Consider the following 15,397-nt stretch of genomic DNA (forward strand, 5'->3'; position numbering starts at 1 on the left):
CACCTCCCATACCACTATATGAATGACATATTTTGTTCATTCTAGAGTATATATCATGTTTCTATGTTATTCATATTGTTTATTATGTCATACTAGATGAACTGTGATAGATAAATAAGCCATATAGATGATGATAGCGAAATTATTCATGAAGTATTTTGCCTGGTGTCCAAACAAACTCTCGTCCACTACATGAATGACATATTTTATTCATTTTAGAGTATATACCAGGTTTCTATGTTATTTATATTGTTTATTATGTCATACTAGATGAAGTGAGATAGATAAATAAGCCGTAGAGTTGATAGTAGCGAAATTATTGAAGTACAGAATTCCACTGGAACAGATTAATTGCATTTCAATTAATTTAAATGAGGAAAATTGACTCTGCAAATGAGCAAATCCAGTTGCGAGCAAGGTCATGGAACAGATTAAACTCGCAAGTAGAGGTTCCGCTGTATTATCTGGATCAGGCTTAACAAAATCTTTCAGTTAACTTATTTCCTGTGCCCTTCTGTGCTTGTATATTTTCTGCATGATTTGTTTACAGATTATGGAATATAAATTAGTAAAAATTGGTATAAATATTTTATGCCTAGGATATCTGAGATTCTAGCTCACAATCTTTTTTTAAATTTAAGAAATGATGTAGAACAAATAAGAAAAAATCAACCATACAACCACATAAGATTAAACACAGTGCCAAGAGCTCTTATTTCTTCTGACAGTTACATTTTGATGATTGCTAGCAAAAATTATTTTATGCTTTGTTGAGAAACTGAGCACAAGTGTTGAATTTCCTTCAGTACAGTATCACTAATGCATTCATTCAGCATTTTCGAACCACTTTCATATAATCAAATAGCTACACACATATTCTCTCCATCTACTAAAAGAACCCCTTTGATGCAGGCCATATCCAAGAGATTTTCAAACTATCAAAACAACTATATACAGTATTTTAGTTTAATTTGAACGTACATACAAGTTATTTTTCAACACTGTTCTTTGCATGGATAAATAAAAAAAAAGTAATAAAGTAGTATATAGATAATATGTATACTGAAAAATATATACAGTATTTAAAAAATACAAGTAAATATACATATAGTATTTTTAATTATACACGCACTGCTTGGTATCCTTTTAATAAAAATAATTATGACGAAGACACACTATTGGCCACTGTTCAGTGTATTAAATTTATGTGCAATAAGATCATAAGACTGGTGATATCTTAATATGCAACATGATAACTGTGAATAGTAGAGGTATTCCAATGCTTTTACAGTTTCTCTGTTCTTTGATGAAACCACAAAAGGACTTGGCATACTGCTGTGCTACTTTTCACTGTGGTTACATAATGCAATAGATTTGTGTGATGATGCACTTTACAATACAGTGCTTACAAACACTTCTGCTGCAAATCCTGGTTGTAATTCAGGTAAAGTACAATTATGTAATGTATAAATCAGACTTTATATTAATTCCAATTCCCACATTAACCCTTAAATGGTCCAAACAGATCGACGTTCAAATTCGTAGTGCTACAAAAGTAGATCTACTTTTTTTTTACATATTTTCAAATATAACAAAAAAAATGTAGATAAAAGTTTTTTTTACACGTTTTCAAATGTAAAACAAACAAAAAGATCTTAATATTTTTACATACTTTCAGATGTTGAAAAAACGTATATATACGTTTGGACCATTTAAGGGTTAAAATGAACAAACTGTTTATAATTTTGAATATATGTAAAGTTATAATGGATTTCTAAAAGGCATACCTTGTACATATGGCCTTATCTAGCAATCTTGTAGAAAAACATATGAAAGCCAGTACAGTATCTTCTTTGATTTTATTTTGCCTTAGATTGAGCCTCACTGGTTCATATCAGTATCCAGTGTGTGTGTGTGTGTGTGTGTGTTTTAAAGGGTGAAAGGATATGTATGATGCTATCTTGTATATCTATTTTGGCAATGGGAGCTTGATTGGTGACTAGACCAATTTCCTGATCTCTCGAGCCGCTTGGATAACTGAAGTAGGGTAATTACGGAGTTCTTGTGCTAACCGCACCCCTCCAACGGAGAATATAGATTGATCTGTTGGAGAAGTGTACACATTTTAGTATAATGTACATTAATACATTTACTTAATTTCAGACTGCTTTTTTTACAACATGAAGTCAAGAGAAATAAACCATAAACAGAATATGTATATAAGAAGGCCCTGCATATTCGGCACCTTTTCAGTGGCATTCGACTGAGCCCAGTGGCGTGTAGAGGGAGGGGCCAAAGGGGAAGTGGCCCCGGGCATCCAATTAGAGGGGGAAATAAGATAGTGATTTTGAAATTTCAACAGTGATAAATCAATTTTTGGAGGCTCACCACACTACAGAGGCAGTGGTTAGCCCTTTATTCCTTTAACATGGTGTACCCTTTCTGTCCAGAGAAAATGGTGCCCCCCCACACTCAAGTGCATGATGTATGTGGAGCATCCATTTGGGGAAAAGAACTTAATAAATTTGGTTTATATTTAAATCGAATAAAGTGTTTATTTCACATTTCATCTGTGTTTACATATTCAAAATATCTCCCTTTCTCATAAAATTTCTCAATACTAGGCCTTATATTTGAGTCTTTGGGGCATGCAATCAAGGAGTTGGCCCCGGGCATCACCAGACCTCTGCACGCCACTGACTGAGCCACCGTTCATTATGTTCGATGTTTTTATCGCTTTTCCACACAACAGTTGTGTGATAGTGTAAACACATTATCAGGCATTTTAGATGCAATTGGTAGGGAAAAAGCACACTTTTCCACCTGCTGGTGATTTTTGCTTATTGCATGGGATCAAGAACCTAAAAGCCGTACAAATAGAGCCCTTCTGTATATATTTTTAGGTTTAGTCTGCCTGAAATGCCCCGGCATGATAGTGGCTTTCTTTGTACTTAACAAATCAAAATTGTAATCACACATTTCTAGACAGACAGAGGGGGCAAATTTCTAGGTCTCCACCTTGACTGCAGTCTCAAATTTCAGACACACATACAGCAAATTCCCAAGAAAGCCTCCAAAACAGTAGGTATCCTTTCAAAGACACTGTACTATGTACCCCAATCAGTTTTTGCTCTGTACCACTCTCTTTACCCTTGCCTCACCTATGGTATTTGTGCATGGGGCTCAACCACAGCAAATCACTTTAAACCTTTAATAACCCAACAAAAAACTGCAGTGCGATTGATTACAAACTCCTGCACTAGACAACATACTCCATTGCTTTTCAAGAGTCTTAACTTGCTTAATACACAAAACATCCACACTTACAGTTGTGCCTACTACATATGCAGAATACTACACTCAAATATAAATCCTCCTCTCAAACTTCTCCTTGATGACTATAACAGAACACACAGCCATAATATGAGAGACAAATCACTCTGATATCCCTCGTGTCCATCTCTCCCTATGGAAAAATGCTATGCACATAAAGGACTCGAACATCTGGAATTCATTGCCAGAACATACTAAAGGACCCCTGCCTGCAAATCAGTTTAAGGGCCTACTTAGAAATCACCTCATCACCCAAAATTAACCAGACAAACCATACTTAATACCCACCAGTTACTCAAAAGCTACTAGAAAAGAAATTCTAAATAATTTAACACTGCTCAACTTAAAACTGTTTCAGTTTCACTACTGCATATTGTGCTGAGGATTGCTCAACCATTTACTCTTTACTTCATAATTAGGATCTTTAAATTGCATCGTTTTAAATAGTACTAAATGTAATACGTACGTCATGTTGTAAATTATTTTAAATTGTTCGTGTAATACTGTAATTTTTATAAACTAATTCACTAGTGTAACTATTCTCTACCGAACTTCTCTACTAGACTTATTAAAGCCATATAGCACTACCTAATAATACTCAGTTCTCTTGTACTCACTGTAACTCATCTAATGGCCATATGAGCTGTTACTGCCTTATTAATCTGAAGTTAATTTTAAGTTTGCCCAAAATGCTCTGCATACAAAGAGGCTTTTGGCATGTACACCCAGCTATTATATTCCTTTGTACAGCCATGTATCATGTAAAAATAAACTTATTATTTTAAATATTGCAAAGAAATATAAATCTTTAATTAAACAAAAGAATGTGCTAGTAGTGTACTGTACTCCTTTATAACGATGATAGCTTCTACTGCTCTCAAACTCTTAAACATATTGTAAAAGTGGCATTAAAAACCAAAATACATTAAAGATACAGAACTCTACATACACATGAGTTATCTAAACCTTATTATTATAGGAGAGCCCCGTTTGTACGGCTCTTAGGTACTTGACCCCATCCGGTAAGCAAGAATTGCAGGCGAGTGGAAAAATAATACAGAAGACTGTTATATTACATGGATTTATTTGCCACGTTTTGGCTATTGCACTACAGAAAAATTGCGGCACAATTTTATACAACACTTCATAAAATTAACTTAACATGGTTCTATTTGTGGGTGCGGAAAAAATTTCCCCAGCTCAAGCTGCTGCCTTGTTGTGAGAGACCATTGTGTTAGTGGGGGAAGCCCTACCACCAGCCCCTGCCACTCCCACCACCCCCTATCCCAGCCTTCATGAATGCATGTTCAGTTCCTTTCTCTTATCAAGTTTATTCTCTATAAGGATTAAAATGTAGGGTTTACAAATTTTGGTTATTGTGTGGTTTACATGTAATAAAATACTAATTAAAGAGGGGGCCACTAGGACACCTAGCATGGCTAGGCATTTTGGGCAAGCTTAGATGAATTCTTAACCCTAAATTATTACAAATTATGGAGTAAGTTGACTAAATACTAGTTTGTGAGTTTAGCAATGTGAATGCTTTTGTTTTGACACAATACATAGTTCTATATTGGAGTATCACAGGCAAACTTATGACTAGTTAGGAATCATTATTTTAAGATTAAGATTCATATTTCTGTGCTTATAGTCAAATGGGTGAGTGAGTGAGTGTAAGTGTGAACCACCAGGTGGTTTTTATGTAGTTAGTTGACGGGGTGTATCAGGGAGATAAGATGTTTTCTAATGGTAGTTTTGAAGGTGATGAATGTGTCTGCAGTTCTAGAGTTTTCAGGTAGGGTGTTCCAGATTTTAGGGCCTTTGACATATATTGAATTTTTGTCAAGGTTTAGTCGGACACGGGGAATGTCGTAGAGATGTTTGCGTCTGGTGTTATGCCTGTGGGTCCTGTCACAACTATCAAGAAAGCATTCTAGGTCAAGGTTAATATTGGAATTTAAGGTCCTGTAGATGTAGATTGCACAGTAGTAAGTGTGGATGCTTTGAACAGGGAATAAGTTTAGATCTATGAAGAGTGGGGGGGGGGGTGTTGCCAGGGATGGGATTTAGTGATTATTCTTACTGCAGCTTTTTGTTGGGTTATTATTGGCTTTAGGTGTGTTGCTGCAGTTGATCCCCAAGCACAAATAGCATAGGTGAGGTATGGATAAATGAGTGAATGGTATAGTGTGAGAAGGGCATTTTGCAGCACGTAGTATTGTATCTTGGAGAGGATCCCAAGTGTTTTGGATACTTTTTTTTGTTGTGTGTTGAATATGGGTGCTGAAATTCAGGTTGTTGTCGAGGTATAGGCCTAGGAATTTGCCCTCATTATGTCTGGCAATTAGTGTTGTTGATCTTAATGTTAAGTTGCACAACACCTGCTCTGCTACCAAACATAATATAGTAGGTTTTGTCAGCGTTAAGTGTAATTTTATTGGCTGTCATCCAAGTCAATATTTTGAGCAGCTCACCGTTAACAATGGTGTTGAGGGTGGCAAGATTAGGGTGAGAGATGACATAAGTCATGTCATCAGCAAAGAGAATGGGTTTCAAGGAGCTAGCTGTGTTTCTGAATTGTGCTTTGATCTTTTAACTGCCATATCTTGTATCTGCCAAGCAATCATGGCACCCAGTAGGCATATGAGTGTTGCTGAAAGTGGCAAGAAAAGGTATAAGCATTTAAATCTTAGAGTTAACGAAGAAAATAGTGATAAAGTAGAATGTCATTTAACGCGGTAGTTACGTTCCTGAAAATGCTGTGTTAGGTAAAACTGTGTTAAATGAAACTGAAGAATTTATGGGAAAAATAGGGTTACGTTCCTTGGAGCCCCCAAAAGGTCAAAACTTTTTTTTTAGACCAACAGAACTTACAAAAATGAAAGAAACATGTAATTGTAGTTCATTGTCGTGATGTATTATGTTGTTTTTTACTGCTTAAGACTACAAATGCAACAGAAATAATAGCATTTCTTACCTTAAATTGTGGGTGCTGGTGTTTGTCGATGATTGTGAAGAGAGTGGAGAGTTATGTTGTGGCCCTACTGGGTTGAGGTGGATAGCAGAGGTACTGGTACTGAAGTCTGGTTGTACTGGAGTGTGCATAAATTCTGTAATGGATTTCTGTTCTGTTTTGCACTGCAGTACATTATACAACTGACAGTAAGGCATCAGCTGCTCTAGACATCATTTCAGGGTCCTCTTCAGTGAAAAAGTCTAAGTCATTCAGTAAGTCAGTCAAGTCATTCAGTCAGTCAGTCAGTCAGTCAAGTCAGTAAGTTATTCAGTAAAGTCATTCAGTCAGTCAAGTAAGTCAATCAGTCAATCACACAAACTCATATTTACCTCATTCTTTTTGTGTGCAAAGTGACGATTCATTCTGGCTAAAGGTTATCTCATCTAATATCTCTATTTTCTTCATTAATTCTAAGACTTAAATGCTTCTAAGACTTAAATGCTTAAATCTTTCCTTGGCACTTTCAGCAACACTTGTATACCTACTGGGTGCCATGATTGCTTGGCAGATTTAACCCTTTGGGGGTTTTGGACGTACTAGTACGTCTTACAACCCAGGGTTTTTGATGTACTAGTACGCCTAAATTCTAGTGCCCTCAAATCTAGTGAAAGAAAGCTGATAGGCCTACATATGTAAGAATGGGTCTATATGGTCAGTGTGCGCAGTATAAAAAAAAATCCTGCAGCACACAGTGTGTAATGAGAAAAAAAAAACTTTGACCATGTTTTTGGATTAAAACAGCGACTTTGCACTGTATTTTCGTGTGGTATTTATTGTTGTATTCAAGTTTTCTTGGTCTCATTTTATAGAATAGAAGACATATTACAGAAATTGAGATGATTTTGACTGGTTTTACAATGAAAAGTACCTTGAAATTGACCTCAAAGTAGCAGAAATGCTCGAAAGTAAACAAATCATGCCAAGCGTCCAATATACATCAACTGGTGAGTCTAATATTCTTTCACAAGTGCGCTGATATTATTTATACCATTTCTACACTAATATAGTAGTCTGCATAACAGTAAATCTTGTTTTTTTTTTTTTGTAAGAATAAATATTGAAAGTGGAAAGCCAAAGAAATATAAGAGGGGCCTGGGGATGTGACTAACGAACAGAGAACTTGTTATTTTAGTGCCAGGAATGTCTTTCTTGTTTATTCTGGGCCTTATTCGGAAATTGGCATCCTTTGAAATTTGTGTGAAATTGGCAAAATTGCTAAATTCTGACCACTTTATTGGATAGTTGAAATCGGTAAATGGGTGGTTTCTTGTACTCTTTCGATAGAAAAAATGGAGTTTTAGCGAAATAGTTATGATTTTTGTTGACTAGTACACAGGAATTGGCCGAAAATAGGGCTCAAAGTGGGCAAAATCGCTGATGCATAAACATCGTCGAGACTGCTAACTTCATGAGAGCATAATTCCGTAAGTTTTCCATCAAATTTCATACTTTTGGTGTCATTATGATCGGGAAAAGATTCTTTATCTTTTCATAAGAAAAAATAATTTTTTTTTTTTTAAATTTGGCCGACCCTGAGAACAAGTCTCTGAGAGGACCTCTCGACCCCCAAAGGGTTAAGATATGGCAATTAAAATATGTATGTAAAGAAACACAGTGAGCTCCCAACTATTGTCCTACACACGTATGAACCAAACTGAAGGTTGGGAGGGTGGTGTGGGTGGCTGAGAGTGGTGGGGATGGCAGTAGGTCCCTCCCATTAACTCAATGGTGTAACTCGCCACCAATCCCGTGGGGGGATCGTGCGCTCAAATTTTTTTCCCATCCTGCGAACTGTGTTAAGTTAATTTTACGAAGTGTTACATAAAATTGTGCCGCAATTCTTCAATCGTGCTATACCCAAATCATGCCAAATAAACTCGTGTTAACCCCTTGACTGTTCAAACCCCAAATCCTGGTGTCAAAATTTTTTTGAAAGAAAGAAAAAAAAAAAAAAATTCTTGTGAAATGATAGAGAATCTTTTCCTGATGGAATTATGCTCTCGCGAAGTTTGCGACCTCGGTGATATTTACGAATCGGCAATTTCCCCCACTCTGAGCCCTATTTTTGGCTAACTCCATTGTTTCAGTCGACCAAACTCATAGCGATTTCTTTAGAACTCCATTTTTTCTACCGACTGAGTACAAGAAACTGCCCATTTACCGATTTCAACTACCCAATAACATGATCAGAAATTTGCAATTTGGCCAATTTCACAAAAATTAAAAAATATGACAATTTCAAAATAGGGTCCAGAATGAACAATGTAGACATTCCTGGCTCTAAAATAACATTTTCTTTGTTCATCAGTTATGTCTCCAGGCCCCTCTGATATTACTCTTGCTTTCTTGTATGAATTTTTATTCAAACAAAAAATAGAAGATTTACTGTTATGCAGACTACTGCATACTGCAACCCCTGAATAGGTCACAATGTATATAATGTATATTACCTGTTCATATAACTTCATATTGTTGATATTTGCGATATTAGCTAAATGATAAATATATTGCTTTATAGTATTATTTCTTAATTATATTATTAGGTAGAATGTACCATTTATACATTATTGAGTGCTCATTGCTAGAGTGTTAAGTAGCTGCCCGCATTGGCAAACTACCACTCCGCTTGTTTCACTGCCGGCTTCTCTGTAGTTGCTGGGCAGCAACAGTCCAAGGAGAATCACGTGATCAGGGTGGGGTGATCACACCTCACCTAGGTGAGGAGACTGCCTTGCATCTGGCAAGCTCTCTCTGATGATGATTCCAACAACACCTCCCTCTCTAGCTCTCCCTTGCTGGCCCTTGTTGGAACATCATCTCTGTCGCTCTCTCTTGTTGTTATTTCTGTGTAACTCTGTTCACAGAGCATAGCCTAGACTTAGTGATTTTCGAAATTTTACTGAGGTTGTGTGTCACACTGACACTCTGAGAAACTCAGGTCCTCAGCTGTAGCTTCTGACCTAATTTGAACTGGTATCTCTGCACCGTCACAGTCGGGGATTTTCTTATGATGAACTTAGATTCAATAGTATGGGAGTTTTGTGACTTTTGTGGAAGATCTGCAGATGGTCCCTACTTAGGGTCATTATGTTATCTCCTTGTTCCTGATTCTGTGTTGCTGCTGCTTGTTATATTGCTGTTTGGCGAATTGGTCATTTTACTGTTCCAGCAAGCTGTTCTGATTGCCAGGTTGGTCAAGAAGTTAGTTTATGTTAGGACTTTTAGTCAGTCACTGGTTAGGTCTAATCAAGTCTTGAGACATAGCGAACTACTTAGAGCACTTACACACATACACTAGTATTCACTGGCGATCTCTATCATTATTAGATATTGCATTTTTTGTAACACTGCAATATTGTAATAATTGTATAAATAATGTCAACCCATTCATGACTGCATATTAGAATGGCTAGTTGGACATTTATTGGACAATGACATCATTTGTTTACTTTTGAACATCGGCAAAAATCAAACATTTCCCCTAATTGAGCTCCATTTCCAGGTTCTTTTCATAGTAAAACCAATCAAAATCACCTCTATTTCTATAATATGTTTTCCATTCTATCAAATGAGACCAAGAAAACAAGAATAAAACCATAAATACTATATGAAAATAGACCACAAATTTCGCATTTTAATTAAAAAAAAAAAGTCGGATTTTTTTTTCTAATTATGCACTGCGTGCTGCAGGATTTTTTTATATGGTGCACACTGACCACAGAGACCCATTCTCTCACATGTGGGCATACCAGCTTTCTCCTGCTTGATTTGAAGCAGCTAGAATTTATGAATATATATACATCAAACACGGTGGCTCGTAAGACATACATATATGACCGAAACAGACACAGGGTTAAATGATGGTCTACAGTATTAGACAAGAGGTAGCCTGTGGCCTTAATGAAGTATCAGTTTGTACAATTAAAAAGAATGAGGTAAATTTTGGAGTTTGTGTGATAAATGACTAACTTGACTGATTTACTGACTGAAAGTTAGACTTTCTCACTGAACAGGACCCTGACAAATCTAGAAGCAGTGCTCTGAAATGGTGTCTAGAGCAGCTGATGACTTACCGTCAGCTGTATAATGTACTGCAGGGTAAAATAGAATAGAAATCCATTACAGAATTTATGCACACTCCAGTACAACCATCTGCTTCAATACCAGAACCTCTATCATCCACTGCAGCCCAGCAGGGCCACAGCATAACTCTTCACAATCATCGACAAATGCCAACACCCACAATTTAAGGTAAGAAATACTATTATTTCTGTTGCATTTGTAGTCTTAACCCTTCCACTCTCAAGACCCCCTGCTCACAAACTTGCTCTCAGTGTCAAAGAATTTAAAAAAAAAAAAAAACTCAGGTTCTCAGCTGTAGCTTCTGACCTAATTTGTACTGGTATCTGTGCACCGTCACAGTCGGGGATTTTCTTACGCTGAACTTAGATTCAGTAGTATGGGAGTTTTGTGACTTTTGTGGAGGATCTGCAGATGGTCCCTACTTAGGGTTATGTTATCTCCTTGTTCTTGATTCTGTGTTGGTGCTGCTTGTTATATTGCTGCTTGGCGAATCGGTCGTTTTACTGTTCAAGCAAGCTGTTCTGATTGCCAGGTTGGTCAAGAAGTTAGTTTGTAAGGACTATTAGTCAGTCACTGGAATTTAATTTTTTCTTATGAAATGATAGAGAATCTTTTTCTGGTGGTAAAGACACCAAAAATACGAAATTTGATGGAAAACGTACGGAATTACACTTTCGCGAAGTTAGTGGTCTCGGCGATATATACGCATCAGTGATTTCGCCCACTTCGAGCCCTATTTTCTGCCAATTCCATTGTTCCAGTTGACCAAACTCATAGCAATTTCGCTAGAACTCCATTTGTTCTATCGACTTGAGTACAAGAAACCGCTCATTTACCAAATAAAGTGGTCAGAAAATAGCAATTTGGCCAATTTCACACAAATTTCAAAATAGGGTCCAGAATAAACAATGCAGACATTCCTGGCACCAAAATAACATTTTCTCTGTTCCCTAGTCACATCTCCAGGCACCTCTTATAAATATTACTCTTGCTTTCCATTTTGAATTTTTATTCATAAAAAATAGAAGACTTACTGATATGCACACTACTGCATTATTATAATTGTATAAATAATGTCAACCCATTCGAGACTGCATATTAAACTGGCCAGTTGGACACGTATTGGACGGTGACGTCATTTGTTTACTCTTGAACATAAGCAAAAATTAAACATTTCCACTATTTTGAGCTCAATTTCAAGGTATGTTTCGTTGTGAAACCAATCAAAATCATCTCTATTTTTGTAATATAACTTCCATTCTATCAAACGAGACCAAAACAACATGAATACAACCATAAATACCATACAAAAATGCACCTCAAAGTTGGTGTTTTAAACCCAAAACACGGTTGGAGTTTTTTTCTCATTATGCACTGTGTGCTGCAGGATTTTGTTTTTTATACTGTACACACTGACCACGCAGACCCATTCTCACATGTAAGTCTACCAGCTTTCTCCTGCTAGAATTTTGGCATAATACTATGGCACCAACACTGGCTTGCAAGCCGTAGTACTACAGCACCGACAGTGAAAGGGTTAAGCAGTAAAAACAACATAATACATTACGACAATGAGCTACAATTACATATTCACTTTTATTTTTGTAAGATCTGGAGGTCTAAAAAAAAAAAAAAAAACTCGTTTGGCTTTTTTGGGACTCCCAGGAATGTAACCCTATTTTTCCCATAAGTTCTTTGGTTTATCTAACACAGATTTACCCAACACAGTGTTTTCAGGAACGTAACCACCGTGTAATATAACAGTCTACTGTAGTATTATTACTGCATGCATCTAAAATGTCTGATAACGTGTTTGCACTCATATATTAAGTGCTCAATACAGCTAGGCGTAACAAAACAGATAAAAGAAGTAAAATAAATACACAGTATATGCAACACTTACTGTAAAATATAGTGCTGGTTGCCCTTCCCTTACACAACTGTTTTGCAAAAATGGCAGAAAAGTGGTAAAAGCACCAAACATGATGAACAATGGCTCAATTGAAATCCAACAAAAATGTGCAACACCAAAAGAGGGTGCTGTATATGCAGGGCCCTCCTATATATTACATAGAAAACCTAGAAGATATTTCAATGCATCTCTGTTGCCTTTACAGAGGTCTATACACCCCCCCTTTCAACACACTTTTCTCATGGGAAGTGTCACTAAGTGGTCTCCCTGTGCTGCTCATAGAGGTTAAAGCAGCACTGTTATGATTATAATAATAGAGGTTGAAATTTCCGGACAGAAATAGGATGTGAGAAATAACACTTCTGAGACATTACCCTCTCATCATGAACAAAATAGTTATGGAAACAACAGACTTGATACTTTACAGTGTTTTCCTCAGAAATTAATACAGAAAGATATGAGAAAGAGCAGGAAAGTTGTTCTGAAAAGAGCTGTAAAGTTATTCTGAAAAGTGCAAGTCAGAATCAAATCTTTTGTTACAGCTCATCAAGTGTAAATAAAGCACAAAAAACAAAATGGGTGGTGGCAGTGGTTGGTAGGGGGGCTAAATGAGGAATAAGAATGGTGGGTGTCAATGGTTAATGTGTTTGTAATGATGGCGGCAGAAATAGCAATTATGAAAATATACTCATGAAATCGTAATGACACGATTGCAAACAAACCATTCCATACCTATGGTGTAGAAATGTACCTAGTTCGATGAATCTTATTGTGGCTAGCTGGCCCAGTGGCTAACGTGATGGTCTGGAGTTTTGATACTCTCTGATCGTGGGTTCTATCCCCGCCCGTGGTATGGTTTGGTTTTTTTATGACAATATTCAGTAGCAGAAAAGTTGAAGCAAATGATAATGAAGAAATGGGAAGATACAGCAGTGCATGAAGAGTGATTCAGCATTCTATATTACTCCTCAGTTGAAGAAATGATCGACACAGGCAAGCCTTTAATGGAGAACATTTCTCTTGTAAAGTGAATATGATCATATTTGTCAATGGTTTCACTGCCTCTTAAATATGTTGGGAGGCAAAATTAACAGATTCTTAAAAATGCATATCAGTAAATCATTTGTAACTGATGTAGAACAAGATGTTAGTATTCAGTATAAGACACAGTATAAACATCAGCATCCAAAATGTTATCACTTTCTAAAAATACAAAGAATCATACACACCTGCAGCTAGTTCGTATATCTGTGGAGGTAATTCGGCAAAATAAGTATGTCTTAGTGCTGCCTCTGATGAGATCCTCTTGTTAGGCTGAATCTGTAATAGAGATTCATAAATTGAGCCTGAATTCCTTCTGTCCATCCCACCCCCCCACAGGCTGTATAATCCCTTTGGGTTTAGTGCTCCCCATGCTAATAATAATGTAACAAAAAGATATTTTAATCCTCATATGTTCAGCATAAGCCAAAGTAATTGAAGATTTTTGAACTTCCTGAAATATTTACTAAGGAATTTCAGCATCATTATTGGTGTCAAGAGTTAAAGCAGACACCCAGAAATCACTGTCTGCCTAATTCAGTGTCTGAAAAAAAAACAGCACATACATGTACTTGCTTTAACCCTTTCAGGGTCCAAGGCCAAAATCTGAAGTGGTGCCCCAGTGTCCAAGAATTTTCAAAAAAATTTTTTTTATTTTTTCTTATGAAATGGTAGAGAATCTTTTTGTGAAGGTAATAAAACAAAAAGTACGAAATTTGATGGAAAATTGACGAAATTATGCTCTCGTGAATTTTGATGTGTCAGCGATATTTACGAATCGGCGATTTTGCCGACTTTGACTCCCATTTTAGGCCAATTGCATTATTCCAGTCGACCAAATTCTTAGCTATTTCACTAGTATTACTTCTATTCTATCGATTGAGCACAAGAAATCGCCAAGTCAACCATTTCAACTACAAAATAAAGTGACCGGAAATTGGTAATTTGGCCAATTTAACACAAAGTTCAAAATATTCCAATTTCAAAATAGGGTCCAGAATAAACAATGTAGGTATTCCTGGCACTAAACTAACATTTCCTCTGTTCATTAGTTATGTTTTGAGGCTTTACAAATAAATTCCATTTTGAATTTTTATTCACATAATGAATTTTTATTCACACCAAAAAATAGAAGATTTACTGTTATGCAATATTGTAATAATTGTATAAATATCATCACCACATTTTTGAATGTATATTAGACCCACCAGCTGGCGTGTATAAGACGTGTGAGGTCGTTTGTTTACTCTTGAACATCGGCAAAAATTTAACATTTCCGCCACTTTGAGCTCAGTTTCAAGCCATTTCCAGTGCAAACACCAATCAAAATTATCTCTATTTCTGTGAAATGTCTTCCATTCTATCAAATGAGACCAAGAAATCACAAATACAACTATAAAAAACATACGAAAAAACACTGCAAAGTCGCTGCTTTAATCGAAAATCACAGTCTCAGTTTTTTTTCTCTCATTATACACAGTGTGATGCAGGATTTGTTTTATGTGGTGCACACATACCACATAGATGTATTCTCTCATATCTAGGCCCAAATTTACCACTCACAGTTGATCAGAGTGAGCTGAGCTCATGACGTAGATCTACGGTTTGGACCCTGAACGTAAAGCCGTAGATCTACGGGACGGACCCTGAAAGGGTTAAAGGTTACAGGACATATACTTTGACAAATCTGACTTGACACAGTAGTGCTTTGTAATGCATTTGTGATTACCTGTAAACACTAACCTCAAACTTGTCTCAGTGACACTGGCCATAACACAGGCAATGTATAGAACAAAACCTACAATCACCACAACAGTCCAGGTACTGATGCTTTATCAAATAAACTAACAGTGTATTGACCATAAGCCTGGTCTCAGACCGGGCCACGGGGGCACTGACCCCCGAAACCGTCTCCAGGTAAGCAATATAGTTCAAGTTTTCAAGATAATTTGTTATATTTTATATCTAAATTCACTAGAATTACTGACATATCTGCTTCTAAACTAGACCAA

General features: G+C 36.5%; 1 protein-coding gene across 4 annotated transcripts in view; it reads right to left on the reverse strand.

The window, feature by feature from the left end:
* Positions 1-1,034: 1,034 nt before the first annotated feature.
* Positions 1,035-15,397, reverse strand: part of Eip63E (cyclin dependent kinase Eip63E) — a 528,910-nt gene continuing 514,547 nt past the window's right edge. For 3 of the 4 annotated variants that reach the window (XM_070088663.1, XM_070088664.1, XM_070088661.1), the window contains 2 exons: positions 13,574-13,664; positions 1,035-2,103 (listed from right to left, as the gene is read on the reverse strand). In XM_070088663.1, the coding sequence (XP_069944764.1) occupies positions 2,000-2,103; positions 13,574-13,664 (195 nt within the window). In that variant the 3' untranslated portion in view covers positions 1,035-1,999. Of the gene's footprint in view, positions 2,104-5,395; positions 5,987-13,573; positions 13,665-15,397 lie in introns of those variants that run through there. The other variant, XM_070088662.1, reaches the window with a different exon arrangement.

Source organism: Cherax quadricarinatus, chromosome 25 (genome assembly GCF_038502225.1).
Source record: "Cherax quadricarinatus isolate ZL_2023a chromosome 25, ASM3850222v1, whole genome shotgun sequence".
NCBI classification, from domain to species: domain Eukaryota; kingdom Metazoa; phylum Arthropoda; class Malacostraca; order Decapoda; family Parastacidae; genus Cherax; species Cherax quadricarinatus.